This window comes from Telmatherina bonti (genome assembly GCF_933228915.1).
Source record: "Telmatherina bonti genome assembly, chromosome: 13".
Lineage (NCBI taxonomy): Eukaryota > Metazoa > Chordata > Actinopteri > Atheriniformes > Telmatherinidae > Telmatherina > Telmatherina bonti.
In genome coordinates, this window is record NC_136611.1 from 21,192,171 (window position 1) to 21,210,448 (window position 18,278).

Sequence of the window (18,278 nt, forward strand, 5' to 3'; positions counted from 1 at the left end):
CATCTGGTGAAGAAGTTTGCTCGCAATGTTATTGTGTGAAATGTAAATAAAAAAAAGAAAACATAGTGTAAAGAGAGGGTGATGATGTACATGCACAGAAATAGTGTGGAGTGTATAAAGGCCGGGGTTGGTAAACAGCAAGTGTTGCAAGAAACATGACGCCGTAACGTCAACAGTCCCCTTAACAGCTTTAACTTTCAAGGCTGAATTTACAACAATCACTCAAATAACTGGAGACTCAAAAAAGGAACAAGAACTAAAAATTCGCAAAAATATAATTTAGTAATATAAGACACTGTTTTTTCATTTAAGTGAGTTGAAAAAGAAAAACAAACAAACAAACAAATTGTTCCTGGACAAATTAGAGCACTTTTCTGTTGAATAGTGGGACAAAGTACCTGTCAACAGGTGCAGAAGTCTGACTGAGAGGAACAGAAAACACCTGACTGTAGCGGAAACATTAAAGGATTGTTCAACAAAATATTAGTTTACGAGTGATATAATATGTAATAAATTATCTTATTTGGTTGCTTTTAAAAAAAATATTTCTATTGAACCAAAATTAGAAAATAATGTAATGATATTTTTTATAAAATGAAAGGGTATGAAAACATATGAGCACAACTGCATAAAAGCCAACTGATTTCTGTCTGTGAGAGCCTTCCTGTATCGACACTGAGACTATCAGTCTGAATAAAGATGCATTCTTAAACCTCCAATCCTACCTCCAATCATGGTGTTAGAGGATATTCCTCCACATTTTTCCACAACGATAGAACCTGTATTAGCGTGTCATGTGACATGAACAAGTTACCAAAAAAAACCAAAAAAACACATCTATGCCGAGAACCCTCACTTGCATTAACAAATGGCAATATTGTATGACAGTAGCAGTGTAGCCAGTAATATTACAGCTAGTAGTTATGTACCAGTTTCATATACCACAGCACAATATTAGTGTAAGTGACAAAACTTTATAGATTGTAATAAACTATAAAACTCTTTATTCTGCAATTATAGTACTTTGTTGGATATTAAAATGTATCAGTGTCCTGGCATCACACTGCCACAAATTATTAAAAACCGAGTTATCTAGGTTACATCAACACACCCACTGTGTCTTGAACGTCTTCACACATGACTTGCGCTTGACAAATGACGGCTGTTACTCACAGGGCTGTGGCTGTCCAGCACCAGAGGCTTCACGAGCTCTTTACAGTCCAGTTCAGTTGCAGCACCCAGGGAGGTGAAAGCCAGCAGAGCTACAACCAGCTGTGTAGCCATGGCTTGAGACAGCAGGCAGCCAGAGAGCAACACTGATGTCAGGAGTCCTGCTGGCAGCTAGAGTCTCCTCCAGGGAACCGGGGAGGGAGGGGGGGGGGGGGGGGGGGGGGGGGGGGGGGGGAGTTCTAACGGTGGGTTGGGCCACACACATACAGACAACACAAACAGTCACGTCTACCGCATCATGAAACATTATGCTTCAGTTCATTGAAGTTAACTATAAACATGCAAGACCGTAACCCCACCGTTATTGCAAATACTTCCTAAAGTGAACTCTGTCATAGTGGGGGCTCGCCTTTTGTCCCAACAATGTGACAAGAGCAAAATGTGTATTTGCCTACAAATAACACAAACACACTATCTCTCCTCTGGGAACAAAGTGTTTCATTTTTTGCTTCCAGTCAGCAGGGGGATGTGTCCTATTTATCTTCTTGCATAATAACCAGCTGGTAGAGCCTGAATATCAGGACCCCTGCATCTCTCAGTATGTGAACACAACCTTGCTCAAAGTCTTATTCATCCACATAAAGGCAGAAAAATAAAAAAGAAAGCTAAACACACACACATGCAGAGTAATGTCTCCATTTGTGTTTTTTACTCTTTTAAAAACTGCTGTGACTTTAAAATAGTCATTTTCCCATAAACTACTAAGTTATGCAATTTTGAGCAACTTTTCCCTAAATGGGCTGCTGAATGAATTTCTGTAAGATTAGTTGTTTTCATTAAAGTTCTCAATTTGTCTATGTTCATAAATCTAAGTTCATATTTATCATGCAAATAGATTCAGAATGACGCTGTCTGATTTTCAGCCTTTCTAAGTGTACTGCACCTCATGCTGTGTAGCACATTATAACTGGCAGAAAAGACTCCAGCAAAAATGTTTCTTGCAACCAAGTTTAAAATTTTCTTCATCTATCATGTGGCGTAGTAAGAAGAGGAAAAACAAGAAGAAAGTAAGAAAGCATGACTGGAGCAATCAGCTGTTCAAGGCTTTTCCATCTTTGAGCACTATAAAATCAATGTACTTGCTTTTCGGTGTCAGCTTACTTCTTTATTTTATTTAATAAAATGTGGCATGTGTGTACAATTCAAAGCAAAAGGTGAAGATTAAGGAAAAAGTATCTGAGTTCTTACTAAAGTCCCTACTTACACAGATTAAACGTACAGTATTAATACTGTCCATATAGAATACATACATATTTAATCATTTTTATTGTAACATTGATACTTGAAAGTAATAACTGATGTAATCAATCTGATGTTAAACAGAAAGTGGCGTCCTAAAAACCTTAATCGAAGTGCAATCCCAATCCAATGCTACTGTGTAAATGTAAATGCCCAATGCTCATATTTGCTTGTGATAAATGCAAAAAAACAAGCAAACAAAAAAACAAACAAACCCCAAAGCAGAATAATGTCATAAACCCATAATATATTCCTGGAAGATATTAACTCATTTTCAATTTGATGGTAGCAACACATCTTTAAAAGTTGGAACAGAGTGATGTAGCATCCCCTCTTCCTTTTCACAACTGTCTGCAAACATCTTGGAGGTGGAGAGACCCGTTACTGGCCCAGACTGTTCTCCTGTAAAGCCATGCTATTGTTGTGGATGAAGTATGTAGTTTATCATTGTCTTGATGGAATATGCGAGGCCTGCCCTGAAAGAAATGTCTGGTCTGGTTCTATGTACTGTTCAGCAAAGCTGATAAACCATCAGAGAGACAGATGTTTAGACTATGCTGATAAAAAGGTCCTTTCCTCTCTGGTTGATGGGACATGGTGCCCATGATTTGCAAAAAAAATGGAAAATTTTGATTAATCTCACCACAAAAATATTCCACTTTGCATCAAAACATTACAAAGAAGCGTTGGTCCAGATAAGACATCAGTGTGTCCAGATGTTGACATATGGTATCTTCTGAGAGCTTTAGCCTGAATATATGGATTGTACAGTAACTATGTTCACATTGGGAGAGAACCATGCCTCTTTTTAAGGCAACGTCAGCTCCAAGATCATGAACATGCAGTTTTAACATTGGTTTCTGCTTACGCATACACTCGCTTCTTGCTCTTGGCTTTGATTTTATTGATATTTTGATGCAGATTTTTTGCATTTTACTTAAAATCCTACACACAATAGCTTTTGAATGCTTTTGAATGACTGGAACTAAAGCAAGAGAAACTTGTAATGAGTAACTGTGAGGACCCAGAAACAGTCCACTGGGCTTCAACAAGGCACAGAGCTGCTGATAATCTGGCAGAGACCGGAGAGTGTTAGGTAGTGGTGTGAGTCATGAGAAACTGAGTAGCAATGGGGCGAAACCAGGAGGACTGAATCAGACGGATGAGCAGAGACCATACAGAGCAGGGACCATGGCAGAGGCGATTAGGAAGCCCCAAGTGGGCTGAAATCCTCTGCTGAGTACTGACAGGACAGAGAAGTAAACATGACAAAACTGCAGCATTTTCATTGTTCTTTTATCTTCAGCGGTCTGTGCATGTGAGCTACACACAGCTGAAGCCTGCATTGCACTCAGCTAAAGCTAAATAAAGCTGCTATTGCCACGCCAAGTAGCAGCAAGGTGCCTTCCGTCTCCACAGATGACTACCAAGGCTTATTTAAGAAGATTACAGACATGGAGGTGAAAATTAATGTTGAAGTAAACAGACTGTGTGGAAATGAAACAACCTTGCTATTGATCCAAAACAGAGGATTTGCAGAAAGAACACCTAAGTTCTCTGCTGTCCCAAGAATACGATCAGTGACACAGGAGAGAATTTTAAAAACTGGTGGATTACCTAACTGTGAGAAACATCATTCTGCATATTGGGTCAAATGACATGTGCAAGCAACAATCTGAGGTCCTGAAACAAGACTTTACTGGACTGGTGAGCCTCTGAAAACAACTGGATTCATTGGTGGACTTTGCTACCTGTCACAAGTGTAGAGGAAAGATTCAATAGACTACTGGCACTGAATAAGTGGCTTACATTGGCATGTGCTGACAACAAACTGCATTTTATTGACAGTTTTTTACATTCTTTAGCAATGCATGCATCTTTTTCAGATAAATTTGAAGAAGTCAGAGGTGAAACGGTTCACTTTCTACCTATTTTATTTCCTATGTCATGTTTCTGTGTTTGGTGCCAAGACTGTGATACAGGAGGAGTTATCTTACAGGGTAGACCAAACAAAACCCTGTGGAAATCCAAAGTTCAAATCACCAAAGTCCCAACAGGTCATCACAGTCCTCACACATTACTCCCGCTCCTTCCTGTACCTAAAATTCACCAAGCAGATGATAAAGTGTGTTGATAGTGGGCTCGGATCAATATGCTTTTATCTCCATAAACCCTCCACCCGAGTGCCACAAGGTATGGTTCTCAGCCCCTCCCTGGTTATTAGAAGGTTGCAAAATATCTTTACTGTTAGGCAACAGAAGTAGAAATGTAGCTCTGTCAAAACACAGACAGCTGCTTTCTGAAAGGTTTTCAAGTAAAACATACTCAGTGAGCTGAAGCGTTATTTTTCCAACCTTTTGTTGCCTCTGTTCCAACATTTAGAGATGTGTTTCTGTCGTCAAACTAAAAATGGGTTCATTTTTTCCATGGAATGTTAAAATGTTTTAGTTTCAACATCTAATATGTTGACATATAATTTATGTTTTATTGTAAAGTATTATGTTATTAATACAGTTAATAATTAATTAATCTTAAATTAATAATTAATAATTAAAATACAATTTCCCAACTTTTTTGTAATCTGGGTTTTGTAGATGACTTTTAGTATTTGATTAATATTTGATTTAATAATTAACTAAGTGTTTCTGTTTGGCCATAGTTTATCAGAAATCACTTGAAATGATGTTTTAGGCAGCTTTTTTTTTTTTTTCTAATTACATGACGTTAATTTGTTAAAGGAATTAATTTTATCTCTTGAAACAATTTCTGAACTGGTCTATATGTGTTTCATAAAATGACTGCTTCATTTTTTTGTGTTATATAACAAAGGAAAAGTCAGCACAAAGTATGAAAGACATCTAAAATCTTCCCTAAAAAACCTTCTTCCGAATATGAAGAAGTATTGATATGTCCAACTGATAATTATAATAAAATCTTTATGTACATAAATTAATTTTTAAAAAAAATCATCTTTATCTCCAAGTTTTAATGAGTGATGGAAAAAGTGAAATCAGTGTCTTTATTCCTGGTTCATACAGTAGAAGGATCTAGTGAAAATATTAAGCACAGAATGATTAATTATCTGAAGCAGACTGAGTGTAGCTCATTGTTTTACACACAAGCGAGTAACATCAGGAATTTTCCTTCTGTCTAAGAAATTACATCTGGATGCAGATTTCACTAAGAATGCAATAATTTCATGTTTCAGGATGGAGGTGATGATGTGTTTTCTTTACTGTTCTTCAGTCTTCACATCTGCAGCCGCCTGCTGTTCATCAGGACACAGATCTGAAACAGAAAGGTCATGAAGTCTAATGAAAGCCTGAACACTTTTAAATGAAATCAGAGATGGGTAGACAGAACTTACTTGTAGTTTCTGGAAAGTAGAGTTCTGACAACAGACCGAGACACTCGACCTGCTTCTTGAAATCTTCCAGATGAGAATGGTCAAGTTTTCCAGTTTTAGCTGAAGTGTAAAGAAGAAGAAGAAAATATCTTTTAAAAACCACTGCTGAAAATTTGGTACTCTTTTATTTTAAAACTTAAGAAATCAACAGTTGCAAAGAGTTACTCACTGAAGAGATAGATGCTTTTGCTCTTTTTGGCTTCCCCGTGCACCTCTATTACTGTTTCATGTGTCCAAACGACGCAGTCAGGGCACGTCTCCAGATACTTTCCGACAAGTTCATAAGTAGTGGCGTTGTAATGAACTAAATGAGGCAGAGCAAGGAATTAATATTTTATAATGCACTCGGGTTATTCTTTAAATTTGCCAGTAAAAACCCTTTCAAAAGACTTTGTGATTTACTTACATATCACTTTAATCAGGCTTCCCGAAGTGGTGGAATTAGTTGTTCCGTAGTAGCATTTTCCATCCCTTTCAAAGAGAAAAAAGTGACAAGCCCATCAAAACTAGCTGGTTTGTGCACTGCTCTGGTTAAAGGTGTTTATAGTCATTTTCAGAAGAGCAGCACTTACATCTTGTCTCCATAACGCAAACTGAACTCATCACTTCCAGGTAAAGGTGAGATTTGGATCCAGGAGCTTGTTGCAGTCTTGAGTACTTTGAGGCGCTCTTCACTATCTGACGTTCCAGCGTAGAATATCCATTTTCCATGAATCTAGACACAAATGAGTAAATATCCAGCCCACTGTTCAGGAAACTTATTAAAACTTATTCTGTTGAAAAGCTGTTTAAATTTAGTTATGTATGTAAAATCTGTGCACATTATTGTCCCACGTACAAAAATGATTAAACTTAACAACACCCACAGTGGATTTTCTTCATTTTTTTCAAGTTACTTAAATATGTTTTTCTGGATTGTGGATTTATGTTGTTTAAGACTTAAGACTTATTGTTTTCTTTTTTATATAATGAAATGAAAAAAAATCCACGTCTTGTTTTGAAGCCTTGGAGGGCTCCATTGGACATAAGTTACATATTAAGCCAAGCATGGAACCTTAAAAATGAGAGTAAAAATGATGCCATGCTTTCGAAGAAAAGCATACCTTGCTTTGATCTTCCAGAGGTTTAATCAGCTCATCGCAGCCTGGATCAGACGCAGCAGTCAGTGAGGAGAGAGCCAGCAAAGCCAAACAAAGCTGAACAGACATGTTTAGAAGTCAAATGACAGTCAAGTGCTTGCAAAGGCAAGAACTGGACAATAGAGCTCTGACAGGATGGCTGGAATAAAGACTGATCGACAGAACCTTATATAACAGAGGGACAAATGGGTCTGAGGTGGGGTTGGGAGTAATGATGAGATTGTGCAAGAAGGGCTGAAAAGCATTGCTATAGAAACACAAGCAGATGCCAAATAATTCTGACCTACAGATGTTTGGAGTCTTGTTTGAGAAAATAATTTCTTCACATATTCTTACCGTGTCAGAACCTATTCTAAATCCTGTTTTACATTAGAAGCTGTTGCTCACATAACAGGATTAAATAATAAACAAATGTAGTTCTAGGCAGTGAAGTTAATGTTGCTGTAAAATGTCTATTTGTGATTCTTACAGCATTTTGATCAAAGACGAAGGACCGATATGGTTTATTTGTAATGTCTCCCCAATGCTCAGTGCGTAGAAATAATTTCCACTTGCCTAACATTGAATGAACTTGAAGAACTTTAATAAAAGACATAAAAAATAATGGAAGACAAAGAGGCCTAAACTAAGTAATGGTAGAGTACCTTACCAAAAAACTGAATTCAACCTAATCTCCATAAAGTTAGTCTGTTAAAAGGTCAAATGTTTACAGTTCAAAGCAAAAATAAAGTATTTAGAAAAAGTATGTAGGCTGTTCCAAAAAAAAAAAAAAAAAGAAATAACACCCCTCTTACAGGTTTGAAGAATTGAAACGGTACTTTTACTGAACATTAAGGTTATTGAGAGCATTGATATTAGAAAAGAAAGGATTTCTTACATCATTTTCATTGTTGTGAAGTTTAGCGTATAAAAACTGAAGGAAAACTCATTGCATGTCAGAGCATAGTTTTATTGCAAAACTTCATGTGCGTGAAAGAATAATGCCGTCTTTTCCCTCCACATTTGAATAATTTTCTAAGGAAGAAATGTTAAATCAGTCTCTAGTTAATACAGCAAAAGGCTTCTAAACATGGTGCTCGCTGGTCTGCAGATCAGCAGGCAACAAACATCGAAGAACAGACATATCACTGGACAATGACATACTTCTCTTAGGAATCATTTCACCAATTTGCACAAGATGCATACCTGAAATATGATTTATTTCAGAAATGTATATTCCCAGCACACTCCTCTCTGTACTATGTACTGGTATACCCACAGTCAAAACCAGTATCTGGGTTATTTTTGTATTCTTTATTTTTGTATTCTTTATTTAATGTTGTCTCATTTTATTCTGTGCTTTTTCTTGTGTGTTGTTTTTATTTATTTTATTTTTGTTAGTTGCTGTTGTGCTGTGAATTCCCCCAGTGTGGGACAAATAAAGGAATCTTGAATCTTAATAGACATAAAGTACACAATGGATGATAAATGGAAGCAGACTGAGTGTAGCTCACCGTTTTACACACAAGCGAGTAACATCGGGAATTTACATTCCGTCTAAGAAATTACATCTGGATACAGATTTCACGAAGAACACAGTGATTTCATGTTTCAGGATGGAGGAGACGATGTGTTTTCTTTATTGTTCTTCGGTCTTCACATCTGCAGCCGCCTGCTGTTCATCAGGACAGAGATCTGAAACAGAAAGGACTAATGAAAGCCTGAACACCTTTAAATGTAAACTGAGCTGGGGAGGGTGGAAAAAACTCTTACTTGTAGTTTCTGGAAAGTAGAGATCTGGCAACATATTGAGACACTGGGCCTGCTTCTTGAAATCTTCCAGATGAGAAGGATCAAGTTCTCCAGTTTTAGCTGAAGTTCATGGACGAGTAGGAAAACGTCATTTGAAAAATCTGTCCTAGTCATCTGAAATGTTTTCTTTCTTTTAGTTTTGATTGTTTGAAACGAATTAGAGGTAAATTGGTTGACAAGAGTTTAACTCACTGAAGAGATAGATGCTTTTGCTTCTTTTGGCTTCCACATCCTCGGTCACAACTTCGTCTAACCAAAGGACACAGTCAGGACACGTCGCCAGATGCCTCCAGGAATGCTCATAAACATTAGAATTAAAGTAAACTAAAAGAGACACATCACAGTTGATTTAAATTTGTGTTTTTGGAGGATTTGTTAAAGCTGCCAGTAAAAACTTATAAAACTCTTTGTGATGTACTTACATTTCACTTTAGTCGAGTTTCCTGAAGTGGTGGAGCTCGCTGTTCCATAGTAGCATTTTCCATCACTCTCAAAAGGAAGCAAACATGACATACTCATGAAACTGTTCGCTCCATGTAATGCTTACTTTAAATATTTTTTACATTGACTTCCAGAAGTTTAACACTCACATCCTGTCTCCATAGCGCATCTTGAACTCATCACTCCCAGGTACAGGTGAGATTTCTACCCAGGAGCTTGTGGAAAATTTAACTATTTTCATTTGCTCTTCGCTGTCGGATGTTCCAGCATAGAATATCCATTTTCCATGAGCCTAAACACGGAATAATAAAACAGAAATTTACTTTACAGACAGTGTTGACATCTGATAGTCTGGTCCTCATCTGAGAGTCAATTAAGAGTCACAAATTATTGCATGTTTTAGGAAAAGGAAGATGGAGTATCGAGATAACATGCAAGCTTCACCCAGAAAGACCCTAACTAGGATTCAAACCAGAAACCTTCTTGCTGTGAGGTAACAGTGAAAAGCGACATAGCCATCATTCTTCCTCCGAAATTCTCTTGTCACTCAGATCTGACCCTTGTTTTTTATTCGGCCTAATGCCCTATTGACATTTACAGAGTACCTGATAATGTCAGCACACCAGCATAAAACATGCTCTAGTTGTTTTCCACAAGACAAGGACAATAGTTAAGCCACAGGAGGAGACAAGCATAAAGCTTTTTATAAAAAAAGAAAAAACTTCATTAAACTTTAACTGGAGATCTGCTCTGAGAACATCATACCTTGCTTCGATCCTCTGAAGTTTTAATCAGCTCATCACAACCTGGATCAGATGCAGCAGTCAGCAAGGAGAGAGCCAGCAAAGCCAAACAAAGCTGAGTAGACATGTTTAGGAGTCAAATGGCAGTCAAGTGGATGCAACGGCAAGAACAGCACAACTGAGCTCTGATGGGATGGCTGGAATAAAGGCTGCCAGAAAGGACATTATGTAACAGAGGGAGGTCTGAGGTGGGGGACATGTTCATAATGGGCTGACGCCGTAATGGCTCCGATTCATCACTGTAGACACAGAGGAATTTGCGTGCTTTCGCCTTGTCTGGGTATTAACTTCCCCTTATCAACATATTTTGTCCTGAAAGAAGCAATAAAAATCTTTGTCGGGCAATTTTTAATGAAACGTAGGACTGTCTGGAAAAATCTTCAAATCTCTGACACAGCATAATCCCAGAAAAAAACGACCATCTTGTGTGACGTGCAGTTACGTGGCAGAAGGCTGCATTGCACCCGAAGTTTCCAGCAGCCTGAACCTCACCTGCCATGTGGGCCCCAGGACATGAAAAAGACTGGCACTGAAGCAAGCTCTGAGGAAACATGACTGAAACTATTTTGTGTCAGTTATACGAACCAATCAGGTTCTGCTTCTTTGTCATGTCACTGAGAATTAGTCACTGTGTACATTTGTGTGAAATCGTCTCCAGCTGACTGAGTTTGATAAAGTTAAAGAATATGAATGAAACAAAGAAAAAAAAAAAAACAAACACAACAGACAGTGAGTCCAAAAATAATTCATACTACAAATTCGCATCACCACCATTTCCTCATAATTACCATTAAGTCATTTGGTTCCAGTAAAATCACTGCTTCATGTTTTGTGAGATGCAACTACACAAAGCAAAAAGTGAGTTCAACGGAGGAAAGACAAAGACAAAAATTTGAGGATGTATTTGATTCTGTAGAATACAATGGATATTATACTAAAAGCTTTTTATGCTTTAAAAAAGAAAGAGCATTTTATTATCCAAGTTTTAATGTGTAACAGAAAAAAGTAAATCATTCGCTTTATTTTTGGTTCACATGGCAAAATGTATCTATTAAAATTTGTAAGAGTCAAGTAATTAATGATCTAAAGCACACTGAATGTAGCACATTGTTTTACACAAAAAAAGAGTAACATTGAGAATTTTCTTCATGTTCATAACGTTATATATGAATCCAGATTTCACTAAGTGCAATGATTTTATGTTTCAGGGTAGAATGAAGAGGGTGATGTGTTTTGTTTATTGTTCTTCAGTCTTCACATCTGCAGCAGCCTGCTGCTCATCAGGACAAAGATCTGAAACAGAAAGGAAGTCAAGTCAAATTTCCTTCTTGGAACGACTAAATGTACCCTGACATGAGTACATGTGTAAAAAGGACTTTACTTGTAGTTTCTGGAAAGTGGAACTCTGGTGAAAAATTCAGACACTCAGCCTGCTTCTTAAAATCTTCAAGATGAGAAGGATAAAGTTTTCCCGTCTTTGCTGGAGTTTATAGAAGAGAACGAAGGAAACATTATTTAAAAAACACGTACAAATCAGCTGATAGTTTTTTTTTTTAAATTGATATCATTATTATTTACTGGAATTAAATAGTTGCAAGGAGTTAAACTCACTGAAGAGATAGATGCTTTTGCTCTTTTTGGCTTCCCCATTCACCTCTGATGTGGTTTCATCTGTCCAGACGGCACAGTCAGGACATGTCACCAGATGCCTCCCAACGTGTTCACAAGAAGTGGAGTTAAAATAAACTATTGTAGGTAGAATAAACAAGTATGAATATTTGACCGAATGCAACTTGAGCTGAGTAAAAACTGCCAATAAAAACACTTTATGATCTACTTACAAGTCACTTTGACAGAGTCTCCTGATGTGGTGGAATTAACAGTTCCATAGTAGCATTTTCCATCACTTACAGAGATAAACACGACAGGTTGATGAGATCGGTCACTTCATAAACCGCTTAAGATTTTTTCAGTGACTTACTATTTGTCTCCATAGCGGAGGCTGAACTCATCACTTCCAGGTAAAGAAGACAATTCCATCCAGGAGCTGTGGATACTTTTCATTGCTTTCAGCTGTTCCTCACTGTCGGATGTCCCAGCATGGAATATCCATTTTCCATGAATCTACACATAAATGAGTTAAAATCAAAACTATGTTTTCAGGAAAAAGATGTGAAGTTGTTCACTTTAAGTCACATGCATTATGTAACTTTACATGTAGATTTAATTCTGAACAAAAAATCTTCAGTCTGTTACCACAATTTTATTACAACTCAAATGTATAATTTTTCTGCTCATTTTGGTCCTTTAGCTTGTGGAAACATGTTTTTTTTAAATCCAGTATGGTAGTGTTTAGTGAAATGTTGTATAGTTGTTGTACATAAGCTAGTAAATGCTCGCTAGGGATTTAATTAATTTAAACATATGAAGCCTTTAAATACAAAAAAAAAAAAAAAGATTCAGTTTGATAAAATCTAAGCAAATAAATTGTAACAAATTTTAACATCACCTTGCTTCGATCCTCCAGAGGTTTAATCAGCTCATCACAGCCTGCATCCGATGCAGCACTCAGTGAGGAAAGAGCCAGCAGAGCCAAACAAAGCCGCAAAGACATGTTCAGGAGTCAAGTGATGGACAAGCAAATGCGACGGCAAAAACAGGACAACTGAGCTGTGGCAGGCTGGCTGGAACTGGCAGACAAGACATTATATAATAGAGGGAGTCTGAGGTGGGGAGGTGTGTGTAATGAGGGGATTGTGCAATAATGACTCAAATGCATCACTATTGAGAAAAAAAGTGGATATCAGGTTATTCTGGTGCTTTGATCTACATATTATTTTCTGCAGAAATTGGAAAGACACCTGGAAGTAGCTTTTTCATATGTTCATGTGTAAGACACAGTGTGATCTCTGCAGATACTGAAAGCAAAGTGTCATGTGTTTTTTTTAACTTTATATATATATATATATATATATATATATATATATATGTATATATATATATATATATATATATACATACATACATATATATATGTGTGTGTGTAAATCTGAATCATTTTATCATATAATTGATTAAAAAAAAAAAAGAAAAAAAAACTTAGGTCTACTGCTTCACATGATCAGTGATGCAATCTCTCATTCAGTACATACCGGTAGATTACTGGAGTTCCTGGGACTCAATAAAGAGGTACCAACAAATCTCCTGATCTTTTTAAAACAGGGTCCAGAATCTGTCCTTTGAACACAGTAAATTTATCTAAAAGCAGTTTTTCTTTTTTAAATTCTCCTCTGGGATAGATGATCTCAAACAGAACTCAGGAACCTCCTGTTGTCCGTGCTGTCCAGAAACCACCCTTAAGGAAGGCTTTATGGAGAAAGGACTGAAGCCAGATGACAGAAGGACTAGGATTCAGTGGAAACAGGGCTCATGGACAGGTGAATGTTCTCCAGATCTCGGTCCAAAACATTTTGAACCATGTGGGATGTTTCTTGCAGAATAGTGACGAAAGGCATACATCCAAAGAGCTTTGAGATGAAACCATTCCTGAAGAAATCACAAGACAGCTTGCAGTACAGTTCAAACTGGGATGAGAAGTAGAGGTGATCATTTCACATATTGAATTTTAACGTTGTTGGAATGGCACAAACTGTTTCACCCTCATTAGGCCATATTTTCACTTCGATGCACTTTTTGTATCTCCCTCCAGCATGTAAAAAATAAGGTGTAGCTCAGACATTTGCACTGTACTGTAAATCTGTTAGGCCATGTCCAGTGTCGGTCCTCGTGGGCCACTGTCCCACAGGTTTTCAACACACCTGGCTCAAATTAAACGGATCCAACAGCCTATAAACTTCAGCATAAACTTTGATATATATTGAAAACCTGCAGGATTGCTGCTCCAGTCCAGCTCCTGAATTATACTTGAAAACTATATAGTATAAAATTATACTGTTTCTGAGCTTCCTACTCCAGTCTTTAGAGAAGTGGTTTTAAAAGTTACGAGCAACATTTCCATTTGGTCAGATTCTTTAATCTCTCTTTAATCTAAGTGTCATATTTTAAATGCTGCCGTACAACAAGGGAAACAGACTGAACTATAACACATAAATCTGGAATCTGCTTTGGGACATAAACACTCAATAAACCCTAACGTCCTCACAGATAAAAAGATATTAAAAAGACATTACACACTGAGATTAAGGGAAGAGAAGCTTTATACCAACATATTCAAAACCCATGAAACTTCTCTGTGTATTTACAAAAACATAATACAAGAATAAAAAAGACAAAATGAACACATCACAAATGGAGTCCCACATACTTCCACATAAGAGATACATGATTCAATTTACAAATGCATCTTCTTGTACTCTCATTTATGGCTTCAATTGAACACAAAAACAAATGTCTCTGTTCAGCCGTGATGTGTCATCAGTCCATCGCTCCTTTTGAAATAAATCTTTCCAGATTTATATTGAAATAATAATAAGATCAAATACACATACAAGACAAGAGGAGCTACATTTGTGAGCTGTACACTTTGCAGTAGAGGAAGGGAAAGGGGAACGTTCACAGAATATTCAACCTTTGTACATGATAACAATTAATGGACAGAAAAAAGTTGGTCAAAAACAAGCTTATGTTCACTTTCTGTACCAACTACTTCTTTAGATCTTACCAAAATCACAGTTTAGTCGGATGAAAGTTATGGGTAACCAAAGGGGCTTTATAAGCTTGTAGTTTACCATCCACACCAGACGGCGGTTTGTTCGCTCCCCCTTTCTGTATTTAACATTTTACATGAAGAGAATATGGAGCATGATAATTTACTCTGCTGTTCTTTCCCCAGAATGTAAACAAAACCATCATGTGGATCTATTTCTAAGCAACAAAATACGCAACTATTGGCTTTATTTGCTTTAGCTGGAATCTTTTTTTGTTCATTATTTCATTTTTTATGAACCCATCCTCACAAATGGTCTTCAGAGTGCAAAGTGTTGCAGAAACATACCACTCACAAAGTTACATCAACAAAAATCTTCAGAAGAATACAGAAAGACGCATCTACTTATCAAAAAATACAAACTGGCCAAATGTTCAGTTCTGTTGGGTATTAACCAGTGTGCAGACCTTTCTTAGACTCATCCTCATTTCGTTCTTAAATGAATGTACAATAAGCTGAACAAATTATCTAATAAGGCTTAAAGGGAGACTATATAGATATTGTAAGATGAAGGTTTCAAATGGAAATTTAAATTCATGTTGTAAAATGGTAAACACACTCTGTGTTTCTTTGTCAGCTTCATAAATTTTTTACAAGTGGGACATTGGCAGCTGTTAGACTTAAGTTTAATCCTAAACAAGTTTCCTTTTAAATAAAAGAACAAAATTTACCAGTAAAACTGCATGGAAAAATTGAAGACTTTTATCCACCTATTATGTTTTATCTACATGGAATTCACCTCTGGATGAGACAGAGTATAATGTCACTCCTGGAGACATGGATGACATTAGGAAAGAAAACTAATCATAGTGTAAATCAGAAAAACCCAATGACATGGCTCTTCACAACAGACAACCTCAACTGCTTAAAAGATCACAAGTAGCTGAAAAAGCTTCAACTAAATCTTCATGGCAACATAATTCTGATGTTTATTTGCTTCTCTTGTGGTGATGAAAAAAGTAATTTATTTTAAAAAGGTTTTTTTAATTTTTTTTTTTAAAGCTGATCATCCAGATTTATAAATTATTCAAAAACCTTCTTGTAGTTTATGTTACTGAAAATTTGAATTCTGTCTATTAAAATTAAACATGATGCAGAAGGCAGAAACGTGTGTCTGATGTGTGTACACAGCCTCACACACACTTTATGCAAATATACAAATAATTATCCTCTGGCTTGTTTCAATTTGTTTCCTTTGTACAGTCTCATACTTGCTGAGGAAGAACTGATGAATGTAGCAAAGTCACCACTTAGAAATAACAGGACAGAAGAGACATGGACAGAAACCATGGAGGGGTTTGAGATGCAGATGCATTGTAGAAGGATGGAGCCTTGGGCAACTGTCCCGACTTGGCAGGGGGTGGTGGAGGAAAAGTCATTGGCCTGGATGACATCGCATCATGTCTCTCTGCTTTTCTCCGATCCACAACAGGTTACTGAGCTACTGAGCCAACCTGCTTCCTCAGTCTTCACACACTCATTGTCATGTTTGGAGAGTACTGTAGAAAGTAGAGAGAGAAAGGAAAGTGTGACTTTAGATATCTGCAACTAATGAAAATCAACTATCTAAACTACTATAAAGCTATTTTGTTTTTACTTTAAATCATCTCTATCATTAAAAGGTAGAACTTAATCAACATTTTTGCCAACGTTTTCTTGATTTCCTGCCGAATGTTCAGCCGTAAAACGGCAACCATCTCCATAGCAACTTTAAAACCACAGTCAGCAGCTGGTCAGCTTAGAAACAGACAAAAACCACAAGGAGTAAGTCTGGCCTGGGCTCCTTTAATGCTCACCAATCAACGTGTGACATCCTGTTTGCAATCCCAAATAACACAGAGGGGGTTTTCTTTTCTTTTTTTTTCACTATGAAGCTGCTTTGCAGTTGTGAACTCTTCAGGAAGTCATTCTGAGTGTTTTCATGCAGAAGTCATGTTACAGTCATAGCTTAACCGGGCCATTTAAATGGATTACCATCTTTGTCCCTCCTCCTATTAGCGAGGAAAGAAATTCAATTTATATAAATATTTCTGACTTTACTATGATTATTGGAAACATATCCTCTTTCAGCTTGTTGGGATTGAGCTTATAAATGATTACATCACGTATCTAGACCAACAACAACAGATGTCTGCAGGTGGAAGTGTTGGCTTAAAGCACCTCTGAAAGGATCCCAGACAGTGGATTACTTACACTTTCATTCTGAAAAGGGTTAAGGAAGTTTCCTCCCATTTCTCCATCCTCTCTGGGTGTCCCGGGCTGGTTACTCATACTTAGGTTACCAGGGGAGTTCTTTTCAAAGGGAAGTAATAGACAGCACAATGGCAAGGATTACTTCAAAAAGTTACAAAAACCCAAGTGGAGGTTAATTATAGAAAGTTTCTCTCACCTTCGGGAGACTGTCTATGTCACCTGACCCTAAGACAGAGTACACAAATATCAGAATAAATTCTAAATAATAAAATCAAACCTTACTTTCCATGATTTATTTTAGGAATTAGGTACAAAAATAAAGCTAGTGCAGCTCAAAGTGCTTGTCCTCGTACCTAAAGATCCATTCATGTGATGGGGCTCCATTCCAGCCAATCCCCCTAATGGACCGTCACTTCCTGCACCCATAGGGAACTAAGAAGAACAAAGGTAAAAAAAACAATATAATTCTTTCATTTTCTAATAATTTACTAATGCCTTCTTTGTCTTATACAACTTCACGGCTCCATAATGACCCACACACAAGACAAACTGAGAAAAAAAATGTCTCACATTTGGCCGGCTCCCACCAGGAGGGACTGTGTTTATCATCGTGTACATATTATCACCAGAGTTGGTTGAATCTGACAGAGCAAAAAAATAAGTAGATAAAATGTAAGAGAATGGAACAATGTTAATATACCGTTTGTAGATACACGATGTGCACAGAGCTCACCTGCTGGACTTGGCATTATTGGGGTTCCAGGTGGCCCACCTCCTCCTGGAGGTCCCTGAAACCAGAGTTTGGTTTCTAATAGATTTATTCACGAAAGAATCAACTACAAGACAGTAAATGAGTTAAAATAAAAATAAAGACAATCATCCATACCACATAACTTCCTGGAGATGCGGAAGAGTAGGGGGTCTACAAAAACAGAGCAGGAATATATTAACTTGTTGCAGATCTCAAATCTAACTCTCTAAATCTAACTTTTGGTTACAGAGAACTTACAGAGTTTGAGTTTGGAGGATTTGGCCAGGGTCTACCACCACCAGGTCCCCTGAAACACACACATACACACACACACTTCAGTTTTCTGCTTTTGGCAGGCTATGCTGTTTCTGCTTCGTTTGGGCAGAGTTGGCAACAACAAGCTCTTCTGACGCCAAAGAAAGGTGATGGGAACAACTGCAAAAAAAGAGAAATAAAAAAGAGAAAATAACAAAAGAATACAAAGCAGAGGGAAGACTCTTCAAAGTTCCACAGCAAATGTACAACAATCGATTGTAAAGTACCACAAAAAAGGAAAAGG

At 37.2% G+C, this 18,278-nt stretch overlaps 1 protein-coding gene across 22 annotated transcripts in view; it reads right to left on the reverse strand.

The window, feature by feature from the left end:
* Positions 1–16,156: 16,156 nt before the first annotated feature.
* Positions 16,157–18,278, reverse strand: part of ssbp2a (single stranded DNA binding protein 2a) — a 52,602-nt gene continuing 50,480 nt past the window's right edge. For 12 of the 22 annotated variants that reach the window (XM_079251283.1, XM_079251274.1, XM_079251278.1 and 9 more), the window contains 8 exons: positions 17,978–18,026; positions 17,855–17,890; positions 17,702–17,756; positions 17,539–17,609; positions 17,322–17,400; positions 17,165–17,193; positions 16,969–17,067; positions 16,157–16,274 (listed from right to left, as the gene is read on the reverse strand). In XM_079251283.1, coding sequence (XP_079107409.1) covers positions 16,245–16,274; positions 16,969–17,067; positions 17,165–17,193; positions 17,322–17,400; positions 17,539–17,609; positions 17,702–17,756; positions 17,855–17,890; positions 17,978–18,026 — 448 coding nt within the window. In that variant the 3' untranslated portion in view covers positions 16,157–16,244. Of the gene's footprint in view, positions 16,275–16,968; positions 17,068–17,152; positions 17,194–17,321; positions 17,401–17,538; positions 17,610–17,701; positions 17,757–17,854; positions 17,891–17,977; positions 18,027–18,278 lie in introns of all 22 variants that reach the window. The other 10 variants (XM_079251282.1, XM_079251272.1, XM_079251271.1 and 7 more) reach the window with 7 other exon arrangements.